This window comes from Poecilia latipinna, unplaced genomic scaffold, assembly GCF_001443285.1.
Source record: "Poecilia latipinna isolate Pla-1442-1.1 unplaced genomic scaffold, P_latipinna-1.0 Scaffold966, whole genome shotgun sequence".
Classification (NCBI taxonomy): domain Eukaryota; kingdom Metazoa; phylum Chordata; class Actinopteri; order Cyprinodontiformes; family Poeciliidae; genus Poecilia; species Poecilia latipinna.
The window spans coordinates 254,397-263,343 of record NW_015113582.1 but is presented as its reverse complement, the minus strand read 5'-3'; the positions used below and the strand labels follow the sequence as shown (position 1 = coordinate 263,343).

The window sequence follows — 8,947 nt, the reverse complement described above, 5'->3', positions numbered from 1 at the left end:
ATGTAGTTTGTAATCAATTCGTGCTCAAAACCAATTTTAAGTCAATCAGCCTATAAAAGGCTGGCGGGCCTTGAGTTTGACACATGTGTTTTAGTGATTTCCTAAATGTCCAAATTAGCGCATGAAGAATGATTAGTCTTTTGATCTCTGTTAGCTGTGCTCTGCACATATGTATGTATATTTTCTGTTCTTGGACATACACCTTACATAAGTCATAATGAATCTGATTAAGCTTTATATATATATTGTATGTCCAGTATGGACTGGACATACAAAACAAAGTTTGAATGTCTCAGCAAGATTTTCTCAGCATTTGCAAATTTACGTTGTTTGCAAGCAAGCACTTCGGTGTGAAGGATGAATTAATTTCTTGTTTAAAGATATCAGACAGGAGAAATGTACAAATCATTAAAAACCATGTCATTTTTACTGAAATGGCATGGCATACCTGATAGTGTTGTCTTTTTGGACCAGAAGATGTTTTTCATGTCATCGATGTCTTTCCATTTTTTGTGGGATTCAGCCAGCCCTTTAAATTTCAGTTCAGAGCCGCTGAAACAAATGTGCACAAAACAGTGCAGACATATCGGTTTAAAAAACAGAAGGAGATTGTGATGTTGATGTTGTAATATTTTACTCACATCATTTTTTTTGTATATTGAACCTGTTCTGATTTGGACAAAGAGAAGCGAATTTCTGCAGGGAGCTCAGATATGTCTTTAAAGTGACTGGAGTGCGGCAACTTCTCATCAGTAATCTCCCACCTGAGACAGAAAAATAAGTTTTAAATATTGTTCAGACCAGCTCCTCTGACAAAGCGTAATGGAAACTTACTTGTACAAACTCTTTTTAAGTTCTAGTTCTCTTTTTCGAAGATCAGTCAGCAGGGAATGTTCCTCCTCAAAAGCTGTCATGGCTTCCAGATTTAAAAACAAATACATTCAAATTAATTATTATTAATTTAGCATCAGTTATTTAAAATTTATTTGGTGGCACTGTACTTCAAAGATTATTTTTAGAATCTGTAGATTCTTGGAAGTTTTATGGAATTAACTTTTTACTTTCTTTGAACATGCCATACTTCCTACTTACCCATAACTTCCTAGCACCTACAAAAACTTTTATAAAACTTGTTGATTAATTTCCCTGAACTAACCTGGTACTTTCCCAGAATTAACCAGGTGCTTCTCCAGAGCTTTTCAGACTTTGCTTTCTAGAAACTTTTCCAAAGCCCATTTTGTGGAACTGTCATAGATAAATTCCAGTAAAGTAATGATACAGTTTTATGACCACTTTTGCTAAACTTAGACAACACACTTCATCTATTTTTTTTAAATATAGAACATGCCTCAAAGAATCCTGCAAAGTTTACAGGAAAATAACCAGTACTTTCCATTATAGTTCCCAAAAATACTTTGTAAGTTCTGGAAAGTATCCTTTACAGGAAAAGTACAAGTTCTATTATGTAGTGGTATGATTTAAAATAGGTTACATTTGAATCAGACCTTTTCCTCCTCTGAGCTCCACAAGTTCACCTCTGGAAATCCATCTGTAGCAGGGGAAAACGATCGCGTCCCCTTCCGGAGCCGTCACTACGATTTTGGAGCAGTACCACTCGTTTTCTGGGGTGATGAAAAAAGGATCTTTTTCCACCTTTATGAACAGAAGTTTCCCCAGAGATGAGGCAGGTTTGACTGTGTATGTCCTTGTCTGAGAAAAAAAGAAAAAAAAAATCAATGTATTGAGCCAATGCAGTTACACTAAAGTATTACATTTATTGTGGGGAAATAAGTATTTGAGCCTCTGTTGTCAAGACCTTATTTATTTTTATGTGAGAGGTAATTTGCTCTGGTTTTCACGTACATGTGGATTACTTTAATTGTTCCCAACAGCTGGTTTAAATGTCTTGTTTGTAGAAACATTATTACAACTATATTTCCTGAGAAAATCATTATTGTGATCAATACTTGTTTTAACAACTATACTTATCTTTCTCACTATTTAAAGGATGTTCTAACTATTATGTGCTGGATTTCTTTCTGGATGTGTAGAGACATTCTGTTACTGTAAATGAAACTAAAACATTAAAGACTGTAAGTGATTAAGATGTGACAATCAGGGGATTAAATACTTATTTTCTTCACTCTGTTCTGTAATAGTTCACACCCCTAAAAAGTATCAGTTTCCAATTATATTAACCTATTAAAGGTAAAAGAAAGAAAGGTGTATAAAATGACAATCGTACAAAGAAAGGAAAACATAAGCGTCACAAGAGCAGTGGCCCATTGTTTGAAAAACCAGAGTAACCTGTTTAAAAATCATAAACCACGCTTAACAGAGTGCAACTTGCCTTCCCAGCTTTAAAGTCGATCCCAGAATTGTCCAACTTTGTGCGCTCACTTTGCCCTTCTGACCCAAACAAGATGACATAGATGTTGTCTGTTGTCCCTGCATGCTTCATGTTACCAGTTGTCACTTCCAGTTTGTATTCAGCCATTGTTTCTTCGAGGCAGCTGTCCAGAAGAGAAACAAAACTGTGAACTCAAACGTCTAAATGAAAGTATATTAAGTTTCTTAATCTGAATGATAATTCTCCTCAAGAAACACTACCTGTCTTTCTTAAATCAGCAACAGCAGGTTGTATTGCCTCAAGACTAATTCAAAAATGCGGCTCTGCACCTTTGCCTTGAATAGATCATGGAGGAATGTGAAAGAGGCGTGTTCTACTGGACAAGCAACATGTTTAGTAAGGTTTACCTGGTGGAAGCCAGACTGCTTCGACTCATTCATAGCTATAAGCTGTGTAGTTGGTCTCAAAGGGAAAATGAATCTTTCACGTCTCTTGCCAAATTTCTGCCCAAAGCCAGATTTATCACTTAAAAATTTTCAAAAGTCACTTCTGTGCAAAGCTGGTGCAACTGTTTACCAAGTATCTTTTATTTTTTGCAGGACCCCAATGCTTCACTTTACAGAGAAGCATTGTCAACCTTCTAATTGCACTTCCAGCAGGACTTGAGAGCTGCCCAGAATGACAAAAGTACCAATAACTTTAACGATCATCATATCGCTGTGTTTGATTAGCTGACAAACTCAGATGGCTCAGTGGAGTTTCAACTATTGATCTAGTAATTCATGCAAAAGGAGCCATATCCAAATATTTAATCCATATGCTATGCAATAGTTGAGAATACTTTTACGAGGCCCACATTTTTGTATTAAAAATCTATTTTTATTTGTCTTATTTGATAAAAAAATTTCTGAGAAACTGAGTTTTGGGGTTTTATTAGCCCAAAACAAGCACAAAACTCAAGGAATGAACCAATTAACCTAGTTTGAACAGTGTTGTTTTTTTTTTAATTGCTTAAACTTACACAAAAATGTAAAGAAAAAAATTTCAGAGCCAAGGAAATAGTGTTCCTCAAAAGCTTCTTCTAACTATGGGTGCTTTATTTATTTAAAGTTGGCATTTATTAAAAATGTATTGCAGGCCTGCTTTCTGGAGAGCAAAGCTGGGACAGAGTCATGCTGATTAGGATCTACAGAGTCTGATAAATATCAAAGCAGAAAAAGACAAAGACATTTCAAACTCTTAGATAAGTATCCGAGGTTTAAAAAAAAACTAACTTGATGTACAGTCTGAGGAATGCATAGTATGCAAGAGCTGCTTTCTTCGTTTATTTCTTTTTTTCTCTGCGAGCTCGACTTACATTAAGTGATGTGGCCCATGATTGGTTCCTCGGGATTCTGAGGGAGTGAACCCTCTGTATCTATACCATATCTTTGATGCCAAACGTACCATCACAGGGCCTGACTATTTTAAGATCACAGTCCACAGTCTGCGTCCCTCACGGATTTACAGAACAGCAACAACACTCCTGTTGTTAGTACCAAACTGGACGCTTTTCAAACTGAGGACATGATTTAGAGACGTTTAGCTACACCTGCGAACATGTTGTTCAGATTCGGTGTCATTCTGACTCCGGAGTCCTCGGACGTGGAGGTTTTAGTTCTGGGTTCGCGTGAGGAAATGGGTCACTGGGACCCGAACGGGGCGGTTCGGATGAAGGCTTCGCAGAAGCTGCCGTCACCAGATGAACCGTGTCTGTGGACGGGCGAAGTGGAGCTGGCCGAGCCGTTCAAAGACTCTCTGTGGTTCAAGTTTATCAAAAAGGCCCGGGACACCTTTATCTGGGAAGGTACGCAACGATTTACAAAGATGCAGCAACACAAGACACCGAAAGGACTGAAACTAATGTCATATCATCTTAGCATAGAGAGAAAATAAGTACGTCGCCATGTCTGCACTAGTGATGCATGTGATGTAATACATACTTACAGCCACATGGTGGCAGCAAAGTGCCTTGGATAATTTCAAAATGTATTATTTAACACACACGAATAGTATCTAGTATCTTTTTCCTATTAAAGCTAAAATAATATTTCCAAGCACTGCTGAAAATATTGATATTCTTAAATAAAGGAATTAATTTATTTATTTGATTTATTCCTTGAACCTGTGTGTTTATTTATTGAGGAGTTGTTCAGAACATCTTTCAATTTTTGGCTTCATGACTATCAGTTGTCAGCAAAATAAGAAGTGCTTGTGGTTGGTATCAAGACTCCCAATTGTTTTAGTCAAATAAATTTGTGTAAGCTTTGACTTTTTTACAAATAAAAACCTACAGAAATGCATCAAAACTCATACTACGTCCAATTATTGGATATATGTGTTTTTCTTTTCAATGGAATAGGTCGACAGAGTGACTGGTGTTTGATTGGATGCACCATCAGATAATTGAAATATAAATGTCCTTTAATAAAAATAAAAAACCTGTGGTCTTCTTTGTCCATAGGTAGCGGACCAAGTCATGACAGGCATTGTTTATATGATGAGAGAAATGTGGTGAACGGAGTGTACTGCCACCCCATTGGTCACTGGATAGAGGAAACGGGACACACTGATGAGATGAAGCACACCACCAATTTCTACTTTAAGGTTGCAGGTCAGAAGGCCATACATTTCTCCAGGTAACTGTATAATTTGACAGACGTCGCCTATAAAAAGTAATCCTCACCCCCAGTGGTTGTTTCACCCTTTTTATTTCTTCATAAATCATGAAGGACAACATTTTTAACAAACAGGTACAACAAATGTAAATGAAAACTGACTTTTCCAAAATAATGACAAAATATTTTACATAAAATAAGTGATTACAAATTGGTATTTGTAAAGTAGCTGTACCTTTGGCTGCAATCACAGAATGGAATCTGTGCAGACATGTCTTAGTTTGTGCTTTCACATCTAGAAAATGCAATTTTACTCAATTCTTCTTTGAAAAACTGTTCAAACTCTTGTCGGGTGGCCTGGAGATCGACTGTCCACAGCCCTTTTCATTTCTCATCAGACCGAAAACTTTTCTTCCACTCGACCATTGAGTCATGCCTTTTTTCAAACAGTAGTCAAGCCTTGATACGAGTTTTCTTCAACAGTAGTTTTCTCATTGCCACTCTCCCATAAAGCGTTGACTGAAGAACCCAGGCAACCGTTTACTGCAGCGCCTCTCCAGTCTTTGTCTTCATGATATATATATATATATTTCATTTTTATGATTTTTTATTTGTCATGTTTAGTTATTTGCATGTCATTTTCATCAATCAACTTCCAAAATGCCAAAATGAAAAGAATCCAGCTTTTCTGCACAAAACAATAAATCCAATTCTCTAGGAGCTGGAGGTGCTTTATTTTCTTTTACAGTATAAAAAAGAAAATAAGAAGAGGCAGAATATCCTCACTTGGAGCTGTCCTGATATGTAAATACTATTGTTGTGTGTGCCTTTAACATTTGGCCTCTAGAAATCTAAACAGTGACTGTTTCTTGAACAGCCTGGAGGATTGCATCAGGCCTAAACACACTTTTTGACATATGCTGTCTTTCTTTAAAAAAAAAAAAGAAAGAAAAAAGGTTTTGAATAAATATATATTCTGCCTCTAAGTTGAATTTCTTCTGTCAAAATGTTCTTCCTCGGTACCTTACGACACCACAACTGTCTATATTCTTGATGGAAGAGGCAGGAAAAAATATCTTATTTCTATTTCCAGTCTTTCCTTCATGTTGTAGACTCTCAACATGAAGTTGAGCTCACCTCTACCATGGAGGTATACTAACAAAACCTGGCCTGTCTGAATGCAACGATATTCACAATATTAACCATTTTTGTTTTCTTTTTTCTTTTTATTTTACTTTTGTCTTATATAACATACCTATAAAAAGTATTCATACACTACAAACTTTTTCATATTTTGACACGCTACTGCCACTGACCGCTTTGTTAACACGATAGTTTGATAAATATAAACTTGTGCATAATTGTAAAGCTAAAGAACAATTAGCTGTGCATAATTCTCTGTGCATTTGCAAATGGCATCCTTTCTCAAATACCCCAAAGTAGAATCTAATACAACCAATGCCTTTATCCGGCATGCTAACATTATTTCTTCAGCACAGGATTCTTCTCTTTACCTTGGATTTGTAAAAGAAAATGTTCAAAACCAAACTGAGTTGGTTTAATCATTATCCTGTTCCTGTGTGCAAGGAAATAGTTCAGAGCAGTGGTTTCTTGTTTAGATTTTTTCTTTATTATTGTGGACCTGTAAGATTCATTTGTACTTATTTGCTGATGGTGGCATCTAAATATTATGTTTCTTCAAAATCCACATATTAAAACATAATTATTACAGGATTGACGTTAAGTCAAGGTGCAACTCTGCTTGCATTCAAAACTGCGGCTTTATTGAACAGACAAAAATATGTACTAGTGAAAACAGTTTCCCTGTTAATTTCACATTAAATATATTATTGGCTGTGTTATTTAGCAAAAAGTGACTCTGTGCTGTGCTCCTTCATCTGTATAAAAAGGTTCACCACCATGTTTGGTCTTTTTTTTTTTTTTCCCCCCCACTGCTGTTCTGTCCTTTGATTCTCCTGCCATGCCTTCATCTATGAGAAGACATGAACTTTGGTTGACTGCTGCAGCATCAGTGGGAGCGACAGACAGTAAATGTCATGTTCTGAGCAACAAGTGAAGCTGGCGTTGGCTTTGATTAAAAAAATGTAAAAAAAAAAATAGAAAGAACTGCTTTGTATGATCATAAAAATCTTTATCTTAGATTCATACATGTCAAGTCTTTGTAGAGCGCAGAGTCAGTGCCACGCTACTGCAGGCACAAAAACATCCCTGAAGCTGTGAGTGCTTTACTTGCATAAGAATGAGCTGGGCTTGCTTGTGCCATCGGGTTTTAATTTGTGCCTAAAAGACCTTACAAGTCTTATGTCAAGGGCCGGTGTTCAGGAGGAAGCACGGTGAATTTGTAACTCGCCTATTAATAGCTTTCTAATTTAGTCTCTCCAACTGTGCATCCGTACAGCCCCAAGACTCACACACACACACACTCCGTGGAAAGTCAGCAATATATTCAAAGAGATTTTCTTATTTCATAACTAACCTGCCTTGCTCATAAGTAGAAAAAGTGGAGGCCTATTGATTATGTAGATTTTAGTTTCTTTTTGTTTATGGGAAAAAAGCTAAATTTTAAAAATAGCTGCTATTTTGTGCGATTATTTTTTGAAAGAATTAAACTCCAAAAACATCAGTTCACCCGATGAGAACAACCCGAGACCAAAGTGCTACAATGAGACGTCACATATTAACAGTGTCCGTCCTGTCTTTCACGTGTCACCTCCTCTGCTTGTTGACTTTGTGCATACTAATGGTCACTCAACAGAGTCTGCCCCAGGCTATGGGGACCAGGAAAAAAAAAAAAAAAAATAGGGACACGAGTCAAGAAAACATCAGAGCTGTGACGGAGAACAAGAGAATGTTGAGAGACAGAAAATAAAGGCGAAGCCTGCAGCTCATTAGCAGTTTGAAATGTCTAATTTGTTTCCTAAAGCTGTAGCTAACTTAAAGATTTTTGGCTTAACTGAACAAATATATTTCTGTTACTCTCTCACATAAAAATTTAATCGACAAGAATTATAAATCTGTCCTTGTCTGGCGATCGTAGAGTTCTGCCACGTGTCTGGCTGGGAAGCTGCCCTCGACAGGTGGAGCACGTGACCATAAAGATGAAGCACGAACTGGGCATCACCGCCGTGGTGAACTTCCAGACAGAGTGGGACGTAGTGAACAACTCCAGCGGATGCAGACGTAACCACGAGGAAGCCATGAGCCCCGATGCCTTAATGCATTTGTACAAAGACTGTGGCATTGTGTATGTGTGGCTACCAACACCTGACATGAGCACAGAGGGTAAGAAGCGGGCTTACATATTGCTTATGTTTGTATTTCAGAAGGAAAAAGTGACCAGTCACAAAGAAGAGCCTGCTACAAAATGCAGAGAAGATTGAAATAATATTTTTCAGCCACTCTGTACGTACAGTTTTCATGTACTTCCAGGTTAAAACGAAGCGTGATACATAACATAAAAACAGGAGGCAATAGAAAACAAAACAAAATCAGTTTGGTAGCTTTTTTTTTTTTTGGAACAAAGGTAAACTGGAACAAAAGCGAAAGAGTTCCCCCAAATTGTATGACATTCTCAACCCCCATTGAAGCAGCCCTGATTGTTTGGAGAAGAGAGGACTCAAATATTACAGCACAGTATGGATTTGTATTTGTTTTTAAGTTACTCAAAGATAAATGAAAAAAAGACTTAAGTCTGAGACTGTGAGCCTTTTATTTCTACATATTTTGATAATGTGCACCTATTTATTACAATACATGACTATTATAAATATGTGTGGCTGTTCCTCTAAGGCAGAGGTTCCCAAACTGTGGGGCGCGCCCCCTAGGGGGGGCGCCGTCTCATTGCAGGGGGGCGCGGGAAGCCATCTGGATGAAAAAACAAAAAACATGAACACTGTATGCGCTGGGTTTTTACCTTAGA

The 8,947-nt window shown here is 37.2% G+C and overlaps 2 protein-coding genes across 3 annotated transcripts in view; one reads left to right on the top strand and one right to left on the bottom strand.

Annotated features, from left to right (window-relative positions):
• The window catches only part of LOC106958151 (hydroperoxide isomerase ALOXE3-like), a 15,891-nt gene extending 12,789 nt beyond the window's left edge, over positions 1–3,102 (bottom strand). Inside the window, exons 1-6 of one of the 2 annotated variants that reach the window (XM_015049916.1) lie at positions 2,611–3,102; positions 2,351–2,513; positions 1,506–1,710; positions 835–916; positions 642–764; positions 449–552 (exon numbers count right to left, since the gene is read on the bottom strand). In XM_015049916.1, the coding sequence (XP_014905402.1) occupies positions 449–552; positions 642–764; positions 835–916; positions 1,506–1,710; positions 2,351–2,497 (661 nt within the window). In that variant the 5' untranslated portion in view covers positions 2,498–2,513; positions 2,611–3,102. The remainder of the gene's footprint in view (positions 1–448; positions 553–641; positions 765–834; positions 917–1,505; positions 1,711–2,350; positions 2,514–2,610) is intronic. The other variant, XM_015049917.1, reaches the window with a different exon arrangement.
• Positions 3,103–3,220: 118 nt separating this feature from the next.
• Positions 3,221–8,947, top strand: part of epm2a (EPM2A glucan phosphatase, laforin) — an 11,271-nt gene continuing 5,544 nt past the window's right edge. The window contains exons 1-3 of the mRNA XM_015049930.1: positions 3,221–4,196; positions 4,854–5,028; positions 8,066–8,310. Of these exons, the coding sequence (XP_014905416.1) occupies positions 3,950–4,196; positions 4,854–5,028; positions 8,066–8,310 (667 nt within the window). The 5' untranslated portion in view covers positions 3,221–3,949. The remainder of the gene's footprint in view (positions 4,197–4,853; positions 5,029–8,065; positions 8,311–8,947) is intronic.